Raw genomic sequence first — 18,344 nt, forward strand, 5'->3', positions numbered from 1 at the left:
ACATTTTACATTTTAGTCATTTAGCAGACGCTCTTATCCAGAGTGACTTTCAGTTAGTGAGTGCATACATTTTCATACTGGCCCCCCGTGGGAATTGAACCCACAACCCTGGCGTTGCAAACGCCATGCTCTACCAAATGAGCTACACAGGACAAAAAATGGGTGGAAAGTCCTCTGTGTGTTTGCTCTGTATGTTACTTATTAGTAATCCGTTTCTGTTTGAGAACAACATCCGTGTCCATGGTGACCGCTGCAGGCAGAGAGGAGTGAGGATGAAAATCTGGCCAATACACACAAATCTATAGTCCACAGTTAGGATCATAACACACACACAGCCTAAACCTCTGTACTTTAGTAAACATCAGAAACACTATTGTGTTAATTGCCTACATTTAGGCTAGATTAAAATGCTGTTGGTGAGATGAGAAGGACTATGGATTGAGAGGTAGCCAATGCAAAGAGTTGGAAAATGATGCAACTTGTTTTCATATCCTTACACTTCTGTATCCAAATGCTGCATTTGTCTATTTTTTTCTTCTGATTACAGGACTACTGAATTTACAGCACATGCATGCTGCTGCATCTCTAGCAAGATGCCCTCTGCAGTACCTTCTTTGCACCAGCAGAGAGCAGCATAAACATCTAAATGAACGTGGGCAGCTGACTAGTCCAAGATCACGTTCCCACCACATGATGACAATAACAGACAAAAAGGCCTTAAGTAAATCATTACAGATAGAACTTCATTGATAAGATTGAACAAAAATAGATTTATTCTCATAGGAGAAGCACTAATTGGAACATTTAACATTAGGTCAGATACTAATGCAAATTGGTTATAGACACAAATTAAGGCAAGAACCTTTGTAGGGTTTGAACTGTAGCTCTATGATTTTTAAATTATTTTTTTCAAGACAGATTTACAGATAAAAGACTACAGCTTCAAAAGTCTATAGTTGCGCGTCAGAGTGCATGCCTGGGTGTGCATATGTGTGTGTGTGTAGGATTGTTATATTCGTTGTCCTCCTAAGTGAGAAGTTAGATGACAAAAACAGTGTAGATAAGCTGGTGTCTTTGTATGTGTTCACTTATACTGTGGTTGTCTTGTGAAGAGTACAGCATGAGGGAGCTTGTGTGCATGTGCTTTTATAAGCAATTTTCATGTAAAGTGAAGTTTTACTTTCAAAGTGCTGTAACTGTGTGTAGAAGAAACAACTTGTGGAGAGGTTTGGGAGAAGAATCAAGAATGGAGAGAGAGGAAGTGTCAGTGGCGATCGAGCGACCTACCCTCCATCAGATGTGTGTGTGTGTGGCTCTGTGTGTGTGTGAGCATGCTGAGAGTGTGTGCCGCTGTGGTGGCTCTCTGGTAGGATAGGGGGGTCTTGGGCGCTCTCTGATGGGTAGAGCTGCATCAGTGCCCCCTCCTGGGCTCCCTCCTTACTGCAGGACTGGCAGCTGCAGTGGAGGATCCTCTCCACCAGCTTATCCACACGAGGAGCATCCTCACTGCCCGGGCACTCCAAAGTCACCTACACACATAACACATAATGCATTACACACATGCCACATTCACTTCACCCCCCCCCCCCCCCCCCTCCCCCTTCTCCTACAGAGTCTTCCACACATGTCAGTCTCTGGCAGAGAGATTTAAGACAAAGCCTCTGCATCCATCTTCAAACAATGTACCCCGCTCTGAGTAATGTTGTGATTTCAGAAATTCAGTCAAGCTTGACACAGCTGCCAGACCAACAATAGGCTGGATCTGAAATCATTTGACAATGCACCATCATGGTTGGAAACGACAGAATATTAAAACTTGAGAAAACAATTAGCACACTTTTATGCTCAGAGGACTGTTTTTAGTCAAGCTATAAAAATCCACAAAAATGTAATCCAGCATGAAAGGCATACCATGACAGCAGGATTGTGTGGATCCAAAATAGTCATAATCATAGTCAAAATTCATTTATCAACAGCTGGACTGATAAGGCACATGAATCTGCTTCCATTTCCTTTTTCAATATTGTATACATCAATCAAGTTTTTTCTTGAGGCATGAAGTCACCTCACCTGTGGTCCCAAGCCCACTCCTATCCTACCTGTCTGGCTGCTCTTTAAACTACATACAGTATACCTCAACACAGGGCCTTTGTTGTTCCAGGGCTCTGGAATCCCTGGCTACTAGACAGGCAGGCCATTAAAGACAGAGGACATGAACAACCTTGAATTAATTAAATGCAGGACCAATTGTGGTTGTGGTCGTGTGTTTCGATAGGCTACTGGGGTTGTGTGGTTACGTGTACTAGGGTTTTGTGGAAATGTGTATATTGAAAGAGTAGTGTGTGTGTGTGTGTGTGTGTGTGTATGTGTGTGTATGTGTGTGTGTGCGTGCGTGCGTGCATGTGTAAACTTACCACCTCCCACTGTGTCTGTGCAGGCATGCAGGAGTCACAGTGCACAAGGGACTCAGTGGACTGGGGGAAGGTGTTGGGGACGCTGTAGCTGAAGCACTGCCCCAGACACGCCCTGGAATGATAGGGGAGAGAGGGAGGAAAGAGAAAGAGGGATGATGTCACCATTCAGCTTTGATACCTGTATATTTCATGGCTGATTTTATTCTGGAGGTGACCATTGCACACAGGGCCAGATTAATGCAGGGGCTTGGTCCCAGGCCTGTGGCGGGCCCAAGGGGCAGCAAATAATAATAATCAAATAAAGGAAATATATACAGTATATATTATATAAGTGATCGCTCAATTATTTTATTTTTTACTGCAACCGCCAACCACAGGAGGATTCAGGAGCCCGTTCTCAATGAGTGTAGACAGCCTGCTGCTGCTCTGCTAATCGTCAGAAGGGGGGAGGAGAGTAGGTAGGGGGCACACGTGGGTAACTGGGGGGCCCTGCCTTGATTGGGTAACTGCATAATAAATAAATGTGACTGGTCAATTGTGAGTCAGGAGCTCACACGTTATTTTTGTAATAATATTTTTTTTATCCAACCACAGGAGCCTGCTCTGAATGTTCAAGAGAGAGCATAATTTAGCCACAGGGGATCAATAGTCCCTAAAGAATAACTGTGGATTACATTTTATCACAAGCACATGCAGGTAACTGCCAAAATAAAGGAAACACCAACATAGTGTCTTAAAAGGGTGTTGGGCCACTACGAGCTGCCAGAACAGCTTCAATGTGCCTTGGCATAGATTCTACAAGTGGACCTAAACCATGCCAGGAAAATGCACCCCACACCATAACATACTATTTGTGTCCCTCATTTACTCAAGTGTTTCCTTTATTTTGGCAGTTACCGGTTGCCTACAGTCGGGAGGGCCACAATTTTGCCAGCATGAGCACCAAATATACAACTTGTTGCGTTGTGGACATAGACATATAATCCATAGAAGGGTTTTGGAACCTCTTACCCTGGCAATTTGACTATTATTCTCGTGGGTACACTAGCAATAGCAGCCAGACCTGCCATCTATGGATTATATTTCTATGGTTGGTTGCCTATTGTAAATTTCAAAATACAATCATGGGAAAAAACGTAAAGTTTGGAAAGTAAAGGGCTACTGCTGAAAAGAGAAGACTAATCTGTCTTTTTTTCTCTACAACTCCCAATTTTTTGCGGACAGCAGTAGGCCTACTGTTTTTCAAAGTAGCTCATCTTGAGATAGGCTATTGCTAAGACGAGCGTATCGGCCATCACCGTGAGTAGTAGCCTATGGCTTTAACATCATCATTAGTGAGTCCGTGTGCCACTGGGAATTATATTTAGTAGCCTATAGCCTATGATAAATAAATATATATTTACATAAGTATGTGGACACCACTTCAAACTAGTGGATTCGTAAGGCCACACCCGTTGCTGACAGGTGTATAAAATCGAGCACACAGCCATACAATCTCCATAGACAAACATTGGCAGTAGAATGGCCTTACTGAAGAGCTCAGTGACTTTCAACGTAGCACCGTCATAGGATGCCACCTTTCCAACAAGTCAGTTTGTCAAATTTCTGCCCTGCTAGAGCTGCCCCAGTCAACTTTAAGTGCTGTTATTGTGAGGTGGAAAAGTCTAGGAGCAACAACGGCTCAGCCGCGAAGTGGTAGGCAACACAAGCTCACAGAATGGGACTGCCGACTGCTGAAGCGCGTAATGCGTAAACATTGCCAGTCCTTGGTAGAAACACTCACTACCGAGTTCCAAACTGCCTCTGGAAGCAACATCAGCACAAGAACTGTTCGTCGGGAGCTTCATGAAATGGGTTTCCATGGCCGAGCAGCCACACACAAGCATAATATCACCATGCACAATACCAAGCGTTGGCTAGAGTGGTGTGAACCAATAATCTCCAATTTGGACTCCAGACCAAAGGACAAATTTCCACCAGTCTAATGTCCTTTGCTCGTGTTTCTTGGCCCAAGCAAGTCTCTTCTTCTTATTGGTGTCCTTTAGTAGTGGTTTCTTTGCAGTAATTCGACCATGAAGTCTCCTCTGAACAGTTGATGTTGAGATGTGTCTGTTACTTGAACTCTGTGAAGCATTTATTTTGGCTGCAATTTCTGAGGCTGGTAACTCTAATTAACTTATCCTGGGTCTTCCATTCCTGTGGCGGTCCTCATAAGAGCCTCTTGACTGGTAGTGTATATATATATAGCCTCCTCATATTGTACAATATGTGTGTCGCTTCATTGGCCTGGGCTTTTGTTTGTTTGAATTAAAAACCAGATAGATTTTTCGGTCCCTGCTAACAAATGTTCCCCATGTGTGGAAATCCTAAAAACGGCTATGATTCTTAATCCGGACCTGCTTGCACTTTCAAATTAGGGTGATATTGGGTAATTTGTCTATTCAAATTAAAACTTCATTCCTGCCTTCAGTTATTAAAAGGAGTCAGTCACCCTCTTGAAAAGAAATGCTTCTGCATGTGTGCTGTGTTGTATGGACTTGAGTTTGTGGTAGGTGTGTGTGTGTGTGTTCCACACTGACCTGTTTTGGATAGAGCGAGGCTGGCAGCCGGTGTGTCCGACTATCTGTGTGATGTTCTTGGCCTCGCACCAAGCGCTCTTGTCAGGGAACAGCGCCAGACGGTTGATGTGAGCGGGCGGTGCTGCTGAACAGAGCGCAAGCAGCGCGCAGCAAATCACAATTCTTTGCCACATGACCGCACCTTAAGGAGGATAAAAAAAAAAATATATATATATATTGCTATAATAGGCCTAGCATTCTTTACCTGTTGTTAAGTCTTGAATGTATATTGTTTTAAATAGCAGACTGTTTTTGCACAAGAAACCATATTGTAAAATGTGTGCCATTATATGGGGGATTTCTTTTAGGCATATACATAGCTTTAATATAGCCAGTTGCTGTTTTGCAGCATTCTGTATCCTCTTCTTCAGAAATCCATTTAAACACGGTAATGACCTGCACTGAGCTGTGCTCACATGGCCGAATTAGCTCTGGCTTTGCCGAGTGGAGAAAAACAATATACTTGGTTTGAAGTATCCCAGCAGACAGAGAGAAAGGAAGAGACCGAGAGGGAGAGAGGGGGGATGTGTGCTTGACACATATTAAGAAAATAGTGTAATTCCAGTTGATCTAATCCGTTGTGTAATGCCATTACATGTTAAATATTACTATGGCCAGTGACAGTGCCTTGTGAAAGACTCACATATGGCCTTGTGTCAACTGTTGTCTAGCTCAGTGGTTCTCCAACCTCTCCTCAGGAACCCCCAACCGTCCCAGAGCTAGCACACCTGATTCAACTTGTCAATTAACACAATAATAAAACCTATGACATTTTGACAATATAAAACACGAAAAAAGAACCCTGTATTGTTCTTCAAAATGTTATTTCTAGCACCTTTGAAATTGAGAAAGGTTCTTTATAGAACCATTCTCCATAAAGCTTCTATAAAATGGTTCTATACAGCATCAAAAAAGGGTTTTAACAAGGGGTGTAACTATAGCGAAACCTTTTTTGGTGCTATATAGAACATTAGGAACGGGTTCTTTATAGCACCATAAAGGTTCGAGTTAGAACCATATGAGCATGGTTCTTTAAATAACCTCCAAAAAAGGGTTCTATATAGTATAGCACCCAAGAGGGATCCGCTATAGTTACGAGTCAAATAACCCTTATTTGGCACTATATAGAACCATTTGTTTTTAGTGTGTACCACCTGACTCTAATAAACTATCAACCTCCACAACATCTTCTCTCTGGTTTCTTTTAAAGCTGCGTAGGTCGGTTTCGTCATTTACAAACGTCTACAAAAATACTCTCTTGTTTCTTATAAAGTTAATGGGTCACGTAATTTCGGCTATAAACCTTTCCACAAATACAGTTTTACTTCCATGCACTTTTTTAGTATTGAAGACGCTTTGCTGTGCCTTCGGGCAAATAACATTCCTAAAGAATTCAATATTCCTGTCCAACGAGCAACTGCCCTGCCGCTGTAAAATAGAGAGCGTGAGAGGCGATTGGGGAGGGAGGGTATTACAAGAAGAAGCGCACAAGAAGCTTTGGAAAATGAAAATAAGTGCTAATTCTACAAATGGGCTACTTCATGCATTCAAGTGCTTTTTTTGCACTATTGTAATTATACACATTTTTGCCTTTATAGGTCTGATCACTTGAAGGAGTAAACCTTTTGACTCTATGGGCCTAGTTTATAATCAGGTCATAAGATATGTATAATGCTGAACCACTATTATAAGAACTAGGCTACAGTGTATAGCAAAATAAATGACAAACAGGCGAATTAAATAACGTAAAACTACATTATTTAATGATAATGTCGGACTATGTGTTCAGCAAATAATCATCAGACAGCTCCACAGAACAGAACCCCAGGAAACTATTACGACGCGCTTGTCAAATGGGAAAGGTCAGGTTTCCTGACAAATTACAGCTCTCAATAAACACTGTATCGAAGTTTGCAACGTGACATTTTGTGTTGTAACTCTTTGGCATCTCTCCGAGACAGAGAAAGGGATCAGAACTTTGCGTCTGGATAGGCCGTTAGTTTTAAAAATAGTTAACTTACCGTTGGGAACCACCGAAATGCAGCAATATCCCGCTGAGACCCCTCACTAGAGCTTCAACGCCCGTCTCTCCGAACCCTCCCTCGCCACCCGTCCCGCAGGAGACCGGAGAGACGTTGGAGAGATGCGTGGAGTCTATGCGCTGTAGTTGATACTTGGAAATGGAAAATATAACTGCTTTCAGCAAAGGCAAGGTTCCTAGAAAACAATTACATCATCCGCCAGAGAGAGACGGTCAGATGGAGAGGGGTGAGGAGATAGTGTGCATTAGAAACCCTATCTGTCTCTCAGTCCATCAGCGCACTGGGTCCCTCCCCTCCGTGCTCTATCCCTCCCGTCCCTAGTCCGTTTCCACCTCTTCTCCCCAAAAACGTTTCACCGGTAGGCTGTCATTTCGGTGAAGCTGTAGGCTACTCCAAGTTCTTTCAAACTTTATCTCGCCTTTGCTTTGGTCGCTGGATTTGGGTATAGGCGCGGCTGCGCCTCCAGAAAGGAGTCCCGCTGTGTCTTTGGACGACCGGGAACGGGAGGGGGAAAATGAGTTTGGCAGGTCTGAATTTTAACAGTTGAACAGCGAAGGGAGCCGCTCTCCATTTCAGGTCATAGGCCTACAACACCGCATAGGCATCATGACCTGTTCTGTGCAAAACGCTGGAATTGTCCCAGTTCTTTTTTTCTCGTGCACCTTGTGTCAGCTCTCTTTGCTTTCACTCATAAAGACGGTTTTTGGAATTTGACTAATAAACTTAATGGGAGCAAAATGTTTATAAGCTTATATGTTGATTTAGTTAGACAATAATTGTGAATTATAGCTGCAAGCAGCAATGAACGGGGTTCACAGGATGACAGAAAGTACACAAGATCAGTTGGATAACAAATCAAGCACTCTATCATGCAGGAACTATCTTCCTTTATGTGTAAATCAGTGAAAGCATGACCATGTTTATCTCAATACCAAGGATGACGCATGTGAAGTTTAGTCTAGTGCTGTAGGTAGGTTGGTTGCAGCCGGTAATCATTCTTAAAGTCATTACTTAATGTATTGAGTTTATATACCAATTCTGGGGTCAATTTGACTAATGGTTTATGTTAAGAGTTGTGAAATATTTTCAGCGTTACTTTCAACGCAGCAACTGTTCATTCTCAAATTCATTAGAGACTAATTCAGTGGGGTCCGAAATTATTGACACCCTTGATAAAGATTTGCAATAATGACTGAATTAAATAAATAATTCAAATACTCAGCTATATTGTATGTTTAAAAAATTGGGAAAAATATTTTATACTAATACAATTGCTCAGAGAAAGAGATTTTGTTCAACAAGTAATATATTTTTTTCTCTCTCAAAAGGATAAGGGTAAAAATTGACCCCCCTAAAGATTCTTAGAAATAAAGTAGTCAAATGTTTAGTATTTGGCACCATATTCCTAGCACACAATGACAGTGGTGTAAAGTACTTAAGTAAAAATACTTTAAAGTACTACTTAAATCGTTTTTTTGGGTATCTGTACTTTACTTTACTATTTATATTTTTGACAACTTGTACTTTTACTTCACTACATTCCTAAAGAAAACAATGTACTTTTTACTCCATACATTTTCCCTGACACACAAAAGTACTTGTTACATTTTGAATGCTTAGCAGGATAGGAAAATTGTCAAATTCGCACACTTATCAAGAGAACATCCCTAGTCATCCCTACTGCCTCTGATCTGGCGGACTCACTAAACACAAATGCTTCATTTGTAAAGATGTCTGAGTGTTGGAGTGTGACCCTGGCTATCAGTAAATACAAAAAACAAGAAAATGGTGTTGTGTGGTTTGCTTAATATAAGGAATTTGAAATGATTTATACTTTTACTTTTGATACTTAAGTATATTTAAGCAATTACATTTACTTTTGATACTTAAGTATATTTAAAATCAAATACTTCTAGACTTTTACTCAAGTAGTAATTTATTGGCTGACTTTCACTGTTACTAGAGTCATTTTCTACTAAGGTATCTTTACTTAAACTCAAGTATAACAATTGGTTACTTTTTCCACCACTGTGCAATGGCTACAGCAAGCTTGTGACTACAAACTTGGTTGCATTTGCAGTTTGTTTTGGTTGTGTTTCAGATAATTTTGTACCCAATAGAAATTAATGGAAAATAATGTAGTGCCATTTTGGAGTCACTTTTATTATAAATAATAATAGCATATGTTTCTGAACACTTCTACATTAATGTGGATGATACCATGATTACGGATAATCCTGAATTAATAGTGAATAATGAGTGAGATAGTTACAGAGGGTCAAAGATCAAACCCCCAAGACATGCTAACCTCTCACCATTACCAATAACAGGGGAGGTTAGCATATCTTGGGGGTATGATCTTTGACCCTTCTAACAGCTCCACCTATAGGCCAGTCGGTGCCATTATTTTTGAGATTCTTATCCAGAGCGATTTACAGTTAGTGAGTGCATACATTTTTTTATTTTTTTTTATTTGACCAAGTTACTCATAGCCTCTAGTTTCTGTATGCCAAATTAGAAAAAAAGTTAATCTATGCTTGAGTTATTTGATGATGCCAAGGATTTTTTTCTATCTAAGAATGGCTTTGCTGTGAACCCCTAAATATTGCAAATAGTGACAAATGGATCACTAGTGTCAGTTCACACTTCCTTTTGATTTATTTTATTGCCTATCTGTTTTGCCATGTAGGAATGTGTTTCTATGGACTAATAGCAATAAGGCCAAATTCAATGTTCCATCAAATATTTTTTTATAGATAACTGCAAGGGTCCTAAAATTCAAAATCAAACACCTAAATAATCCATGGTATGACCACCTTAAAACGGTATGGCCATCTGTGTTAGCTTAGTAGATCCCCCTCTGGCTCAGAGTGGAAGTGTAGATATAGTAGGCAGGCCATGCATGCTGTCCTTGAGGGCCTGAGTGTTCAGGTTGGGTTTGTCCCAATCTTTGAATAAGCCACTGATGAATACCTTGACAACAATGAATGGACCTTCCAATAAATCTATTGAGGAAGTAAGTAAGTGCCAGAGACAAATTAAAACCAGCAGACGCTCCTTAGATCATGACTCATGAGCTGTGCACCACTTCAGCAGTCAGTCACTGTCCCAGACTGCCAGTGGTTATTCCACATTGGGATTTGGCATAATGGAGGACTTTTGCCCCTCTATGAACAGAAATGTCTTCAATAGCCACTACAGTGATGGAACTCTGTTTTCCTCACTGCTTGTTCTCTCTCTTGCTCCCTCATGTCAGTTCTGGCTGCAGAACAGACCACATCTGATGGAAGATGTGTTGCAATTATGATGCTGACATGCGTATGATATGCAGGTTAGCGTTTTTTGTTGTGACTCTTGTTCTGGAGGCAGCTCTGCAGAGCGGTCATTAGCTGGCACAGCCACAAAGTCATAAAATCTGATTTTAAACCTAAATCCTAACCTTAATCACACTGCTAACCCTAATCCTAACCTTAAATGAAGACCAAAAACATACTTTTTTGTATTAATTAATTTGTACAATTAGGCAATTTTGACTTCACAGCTGCCCTATCTAAGGGGAAATAGTTCAGTTCTGCCTCCAGGACAAGACTCCTGACAATAAACGTCAACCTGCATATGATATCTGAACGAGCTCTGTGTTTTCTGATTAGTGGCAAGGTTATTAGTGATTAAGATTGTTGTTCTGGAGAATCTGTCAGATAGGCACAGACAGGTACACTCTAATGTCCCAGAAATCTATCCCCTCTTCAAGTGTGCAGCTTGGATTGTATCCATAAGCACCCATACTAGTGTTTTGCACTTCACTTGCAGACAAATACTTTGACAGACAGGGGAAGAGTGAAATAGCGGAATCTGTTTTTGAGAGGATGCCAACATATACTCCTTACTTTGTGACTAATGCATTGCAGAATGCGTGCAGGAGTGTTTACATGTACTGTATGTGTGTGTAAGAGTGGGTCTGTGTCTATCTTTGCTTGTATGAAAGAATGTGTTTGTTTATATACTGAACACAAATATAAATGCAACATGCAACAATTTTACAAAGATTTTACTGAGTTACAGTTCATAGAAGGAAATCAGTCATTTGAAATACATTTGTTAGGCCCTAATCTATGGATATCACAACTGGGAAGGAGTGTAGCCATGGCTGGGCCTGGGAGGGCATAGGCCCAGCCAATCAGAATGAGTTTTTCCCCACAAAAGGACCTTATTACAGACAGAAATATATACACACACACACACACACACACAACTATTGAAGAATGTACTGTATCTATTATGGAGAGAGATACATGTGAATGTAATTTTGAAATGTATTCCATGTTGTAAATAAGTGTTTGAGATTGTGTATGTGGGGCTGGTGATATTTGGATGTGTGCTGTAGGAAATGTGTGTAGTTTAAGCCTATGAGTGAGGATGTGAGTTTGAGTACGTATGTGTATGAACATGTGTTTAAATATGTGCCTTGAAGTGAAAGTGTGAATGTGTGTTCAGACGTGTACGGAGCAGAACTCACCTGTTAGTAATAAGGGCTGAGCTTCAGTCCAGAACTGGCATTCCAGAACATTCCACAAATTCTGCTGCACCAGGGGGCTGGACAAACACACTCCCAAAACACACTCCCAGACGCACAATCAGTACTGCCAATGAACACACAGGCATAGAGGATTGCTCACAAAAGACACACAAGCTAACATGATCCTTCTCCATGCACCACCTACACAATCACTGCCAACACTTAAAACACTTGTTCCAACATACACATACAAACACACACACACACAGGTTATCTGCCATTGCCTGCCTCCCAAACACTCCCAGATTAGGACAGTCTGCATGGTGTAGCTGTACCTGGAACACCGTGTATTGCACCCTTCTTGCCAGCGCAACATGTGTAACATGTCCTACAGTTCCTCCACCTAAACTACTCATCTTAGTGCTTGGTAGCAATATAGTGTTGTATTGGTAGATGGTTGCAATACACAGTAGATATTGTTCATGGTAGTGCTAATTAGTTATAGTGCTGCAAAATGCATGAAGCCCCCCCCACACTTCGCATTTACCACCTGACCCCATCTTCACCTGTAGTATACAGCCCTCTCGCTAAACATTTATCTAACCTCTCTCTGTACATTTAGGAATATCTTTGTCCCACACCCTCTCCATCATCCAGATTTGATCCATGGCTTCATTTTCTTTAGCTCTCATTTTCCCCTGCTTCCCCTCTTTCCTTGAGGGCTGCAGCAGGACAGCAGGACATTAACACTCCTACTCATTCACACACAAAATAATCTCATTCTTCCTGTCCCTCCCGCTCTCTAACACACAAAGCTTGCCAAACTCATTTCAAAATAGACATGTTCTTTGTGAGCATTCCAACTTTATTCACACACAAGAGAAGTAAATCAGGAAATTTCTGTCAAATTACTCATTACTATCTATCTATATATATAAAATACACATAAATGTCCTGTGAGACTCTCACAGTAATTACATTGGGTGGCAGGGAGACAAGCAGCAAAATAATGAGGACAAGACAACTTCTACATCAGCCAACTCTCATCAGTCTTCTACTGTTCCTGAAAGAGATTAAAAAGGAACAGTCATTTTATTATGTGCAATTATTGTTGAGGGAAATAAAGATGGGATACTGCGTTTCAACCTTAATGACGTCAACCTTGGTCATGACGTGTATGATTTGCTCACCTTTACCCTGTGGCCATGAAGCAGGTAAGGTGACCTGAAGTCCTGCAGGCAGTTGGAGTAGCCCATGCCCAGCCCACACCTGATCCAAACGCCACTGGCCAAGTGCGCCCTAGAGATGGGACAGACAATTAACTTATATGAAACAAACCATAACTGCCACAAAGATCAACACATGAACAGCGTTATTGAAAAGCACAGATTACTATAACTGTTCTCTGCTGTCTGAGGCAATACTCACGTTTGAAGAAGAGGACTGAGAACACAATCCCCACGCCAAGGCCGGTCGCTACAGAGACAGAGACAGAAAGAAAGAGAGAAAGAAATAAATAAAATAAAGTGCATAAACCTCTCCACAGACGAACAGAAATGAAAAACCAAGTCTGCAGCACACCTTATGATTAAGTATTGGGGTAATGCACACATACATTCCCTGGTGTGCTTGGAAGTTAATCTGCTCTAATGAGGTGAGGGGGCAACATGGCCTCTGACCCCAGAGCTGGTAAACAGCACCTGTCAGCCAGACATTGTTCATTAGAGAGAGAAACAGAGGGAGAATAGGAGGAAACGTATATGAAAGTGAACTTAGGACAAAAAATTAAGAGCAAATGAGAGCAATTTTTTTTTTAAATTGAGTGAGAGAGAGATGTCAAGGGGTAGGAGGAGCTAGTGCTGTAAAGGAAAGACACGAAGGGGGAGGAGAGTTGAGAGGCAGGGATAAGTGAGATAGAGGACTAGCAGTGTGATCTAGAGATCTGGGAGGTTTAAGTTAGGGAGAGTCCAGTCAGGTCAAGCAGAGGGTCAAGGTGAGGTGATCTTCATGGCAGGGAGGTGGACAGCCAAGACACAAATAAGACACAATGACAGAGTGTAAGTGTGGACCGGAGGGGGCGTTTGAGGAGGAAGAATGTGTTTGTGTGCTTAGCTTCACCTCGCTGTGTGCCGCACCCCACCCAGCTCCGGGCCAGCCAGCGCAGAAACACATAAAAACAACAGTTTGGGCCCGTCCACTTCTTAATTGGATTCAGAGAGCTATGCAGCATGACCGATACGCCTCTGCCAAAGCACTCAGACACTGCTCCCTCCGTCGCGATTACACAACTTACAAATGTCAAACAAGACCACAAAAACAAAGAGACAACACCCGACACATCGTTATTGCTTCTGACAGACAACACATCATGCTCCTCTACAGCCTCTGTCCCCCCCTCCCTCTCTTTCCAGTCTGAACTTTAAAAAAGGTCCAATGCAGCAGTTTTTAAATCACAATATCAAATCAGTTCTGGGTAACAATTAAGTACCTTACTGTGATTGTTGCTAGGACTGTCTGGGAGTGGTCTGAGTAGGGCGGGGCAAACTGAAAACTAGCAGTTATTGGCAGCGAGGTTTGGAACTCTTTCTTATTGGTCTATTAAACTAATTTACCGCCTGGTGATGACACCAGGCAGGCCAAAACTCTATCCTCCCAAAACAGGGTTTGAAATTGTAGGCGGTCTTTTCAAACAGTTCTTACACTAAAAAGGGCATTATCATCATTTTCACAGTATTATTCCAACAGTGTGGAATATATATATATATATACACATACAACACCGTTCAAAAGTTTGGGGTCACTTAGAAATGTCCTTGTTTTCGAAAGAAAAGCAATTTTTTGTCCATTCAAATAACATCAAATTGATCAGAAATACAGTGTAGACATTGTTAATCTTGTAAATGGCTATTGTAGCTGGAAACGGCAGATTTTTTATGGAATATCTACATAGGCGTGCAGAGGCCCATTATCAGCAACCATCAGTCCTGTGTTCCAATGGCACGTTGTGTTTGCTAATCCAAGTTTATTATTTTAAAAGGATAATTGATCATTAGCAAACCCTTTTGCACTTATGTTAGCACAGCTGAAAACTGTTGTGCTGATTAAAGAAGCAATAAAACTGGCCTTCTTGAGACTAGTTGAGTATCTGGAGCATCAGCAATTGTGGGTTCGATTACAGGCTCAAAATGGCCAGAAACAAATAACTTTCTTCTGAAACTCATCAGTCTATTCTTGTTCTGAGAAATGAAGTCTTAAAGTAATGATGGACTGTCGTTTCTCTTTGCTTATTTGAGCTGTTCTTGCCATAATATGGACTTGGTCATTTACCAAATATGGCTTTCTTCTGTATACCCCCCCTACCTTGTCACAACACAACTGATTGGCTCAAACGCATTAAAGAAAAGAAATTCCACAAATTAACTTTTAAGAAGCCACACCTGTTAATTGAAATTCATTCCAAGTGACTACATCATGAAGCTGGTTGAAAGAATGCCAAGCGTGTGCAAAGTTGTCATCAAGGCAAAGGGTGGCTATTTGAAGAATCTAAAATCTCAAATATATTTTGATTTGTTTAACACTTTTTTGGTTACTACATGAGTTTTGATGTCTTCACTATTATTCAACAATGTAGAAAATAGTAAAAATAAAGAAAACCCCTTGAATGAGTAGGTGTCCAAACTTTTGACTGGTACTGTATGTATGTATGTATATATATATATTTTATTTTACAGACAACTTCTGTCTCTTTAGCCCCACTCCCTCTCTCATTTTGTCTCCATGTCTCCACCTCCCTCTCCCTGTGATTGTTGCCGAAAAGCAGTGGAGCTGGCCAAATATGAGGCAAGATCTGCAACAGATTTACTGTTATGAACCTCTATACAACCACAGCTTGACTCCCTCTGTTCCTCCGATCTCTTTACCTTTCCCTCCTCCTCCCCCTTTCTCTCCTTACTGTGCATCCATCATTCTTCTCTTCTGTTGATCCTCTCTTACTGTGCAGCAGCTTTCCCTCTCTGTCCTGATAGGCTGGCTATTACAGGCTCCCTGCTGGGGGCAACGTGATTTCACTACCTTTGGCCTCTTAACACTATGTAGGTGTGGATTATTGTAAACCCAGCTGTTGTCAACCCACATACCTTTTGGGGGAATACAGTACGATTCAAATCTAAAAACATGGAAAATATGAAGTTTGGAAGTCCTCATGGCTAGTTGCTCCAAAGCTAGTAGATATTCCAAGACCAAATTCCTCTGTACGAAAGATGATAATTCAAATCCCTTTTTGAGCAAAACTACTTACATAGCCAATTTTCCCAAATATTTGTATTGGTAAGGGTGCAGGAATATCATCGGTTCCAGATCAGAATGTTGTGTGTCATGTTCTTAGACAATATTCCTTTATTATGGATATTGGACAATCCCTTCACACTGAATTGTTTACATTATGGTATCACCTTATCAAGTCCATTTAAATCTATTTATATGATGATGTGTAATGTATGCTTCATTAACTTACTTTTAATGGAAATTGTTACAATACTTTACAGAAATGTCAGCGAAGACAGTATAGCCTAGTCGCACTATACTTTCTTTCCCTACTCTACTTAATCATAAAGTTACTTTACTATTACAGTTGCTGGATCGTGTAGGGGATAAAACATTTTAAACGTGTGGATAGAACATTTTAATCATGCATGTTTCAAGTTAATGTCACGTGCAGAAATTCTAAACCCAACAAATGTCACTGATGCTTTATGTAGCTATATGTCATGTCACGATGTATAGGCCTAATAGATGTGTAATGTAGTCCTATGCTTTATGAGCATGCATTTCATGTGCATCACTACCGGATAGTTTGTTTAATGCTGCAGTAGGTGCAGTTAATCATATTACCATATTAAGACTAGAGGACTCAATGTCATATGCCAGTCTCAGTATTTGTTTGATTTTATATCAATGCAATGTAAGCAACATTTTACAGCATGGCATTGTATCAGTTATAGGACTAACAGTTACTGTCATTGAAACGTTCAATCAAACGCGTAAATGACGGCGTGAAGAGCACAATGTGTTTCATGGACTTCATGGACTAACAAAATAGAGGAGCAGCGCGCGCAAATGTTTGGTCCGTTTCTATGACATAATTGCCTATAATATAATTTCAACGACAAACCATTCAGTAAAAAAAACGAGATATGTTGATGAGGCTTTAGGTTTGAAATGTCAATGGACCTCATCGGGTATGGCCCAAACCATACGTAGACAGGTGGCCTTGCTAAACTCTTGCACCTGGTCCACGGCTTACACTCCGTATTTTTAGGTTGTACTCTGTTCGGAATAAATTTCTTAATAAATGCATTTATGAAATATAGATATTTATCTATCTTTACAGCACCATCAGCTTGGCATCGATCCCACTTCCGTCCGTGTTCATCTGCCATGTTTTCAGCTTCTGACTCCTCAAATGTTCAAAAACCGCGAGATTGAGGTCATGTGATCACCTACGTTAACCTAATGTTGCAGATATGTATTTTACATGGATGCATGTGATGATAATAATATTTGCTCTATATGACTGTTTTCTTTCTGCAACATTGCAGTGTTAGAAACTGTAGTGAAGTAGGTAGTGCCACTGCAATAAATATAATATGAAATGCAATGTATGACATTGTCACACATCCACAATGTAAATCACTGCTTTCACATAATGACTTGCATCAGCTTGGATGAAGCATTCAGAAATTAAATCATCCAAATGTCCATTATTACACCACATCAGTTAATTTTTTTATTAGCTAAGTATCAAACCATGATCATTAGGCTATCAAACCATGATCATTAGGCTATCCAGCGGTCAATGGTCATGTATCACTCCATTGCATGATAAGGTGTTAGTTATGTATGCTTGCAGTAAAGCAAACAAGCAGAATCCGTACCTGCAACCTTTGCTTAATCAGTGAACAGAAAAATGTAGATCAGTGCAATAGGTGAACAAAAAGCATCTATTTGCAACATATATCCGTCCCATATGTAGGCCTACTGCAAAAAAGTCCCCTTAATCAACCATGGGCAGAAGAGGTGCCAGTGAGTTAGAGAGATCCACTATGCAGGGCTCTCCAACCATGTTCCTGGAGAGCTATCCTCCTGTAGGTTTTCGCTCCAACCCCAGTTCTAACTAACCTGATTCAGTTTATCAACCAACTAATTATTAGAATCAGGTGCGCTAGATTCGGGTTGGAGCGAAAACCTACAGGATGTTAAGTCTCCAGGAACAGGGTTGGAGAGCCTGGTAGACTACAGTATATCTCAGAGTACTTTGTTGAGGGAAGTTTTATTATGACCAAACTATGAGGAGTTGAGAGGCATTACAACAATTGATATTGATTGGGTCAATGTCTGAGCGAAGGGACTGAACTACTGTAAAAATACGTATTATTATCAGAAATCTCAGACAAGCACTAGGCCTATTTCCTATATTATAATTCACAATTGGCACATACATGCATTCTAGTTTGAATGATGTTTATACCAACAATTGCAAAAGCCTAGCTGTGTTATATTTCTGCTATGTAATGTGGCACAGATCTTTTGCCGGTTTGGTTGACCAGTATTACAAGGTTGAGTCAGACCTAGGTTTATTCGTCAGACCCCATTGTCCTGGTATGGTCACATACAGACTACATCAGGATCTTGTACCCTTCTTACAAATAATAAAATATCAAACTTGTGGATCAGAGAATTGAGCAAAAAACTGTAT

At 40.8% G+C, this 18,344-nt stretch overlaps 1 protein-coding gene across 2 annotated transcripts; it reads right to left on the reverse strand.

The window, feature by feature from the left end:
- Positions 1–750: 750 nt before the first annotated feature.
- Positions 751–11,804, reverse strand: nbl1 (NBL1, DAN family BMP antagonist). 2 transcript variants are annotated; one of them, XM_084172560.1, is made up of 5 exons: positions 11,591–11,804; positions 7,054–7,205; positions 4,994–5,174; positions 2,415–2,526; positions 751–1,529 (listed from the first exon to the last, which is right to left on the reverse strand). In XM_084172560.1, the coding sequence occupies exons 3-5, from the start codon at positions 5,164–5,166 to the stop codon at positions 1,284–1,286; spliced, it is 531 nt and encodes a 176-aa protein (XP_084028686.1). In that variant the 5' UTR covers positions 5,167–5,174; positions 7,054–7,205; positions 11,591–11,804; the 3' UTR covers positions 751–1,283. The 2 variants fall into 2 exon arrangements, with proteins under 2 accessions (XP_084028686.1, XP_084028685.1); XM_084172559.1 differs by lacking the exon at positions 11,591–11,804 and having other exon boundaries at positions 7,054–7,626.
- Positions 11,805–18,344: the final 6,540 nt, after the last annotated feature.

Source organism: Coregonus lavaretus (assembly GCF_964263955.1).
Source record: "Coregonus lavaretus genome assembly, chromosome: 12".
In the NCBI taxonomy this organism is placed as follows: Eukaryota; Metazoa; Chordata; class Actinopteri; order Salmoniformes; family Salmonidae; genus Coregonus; species Coregonus lavaretus.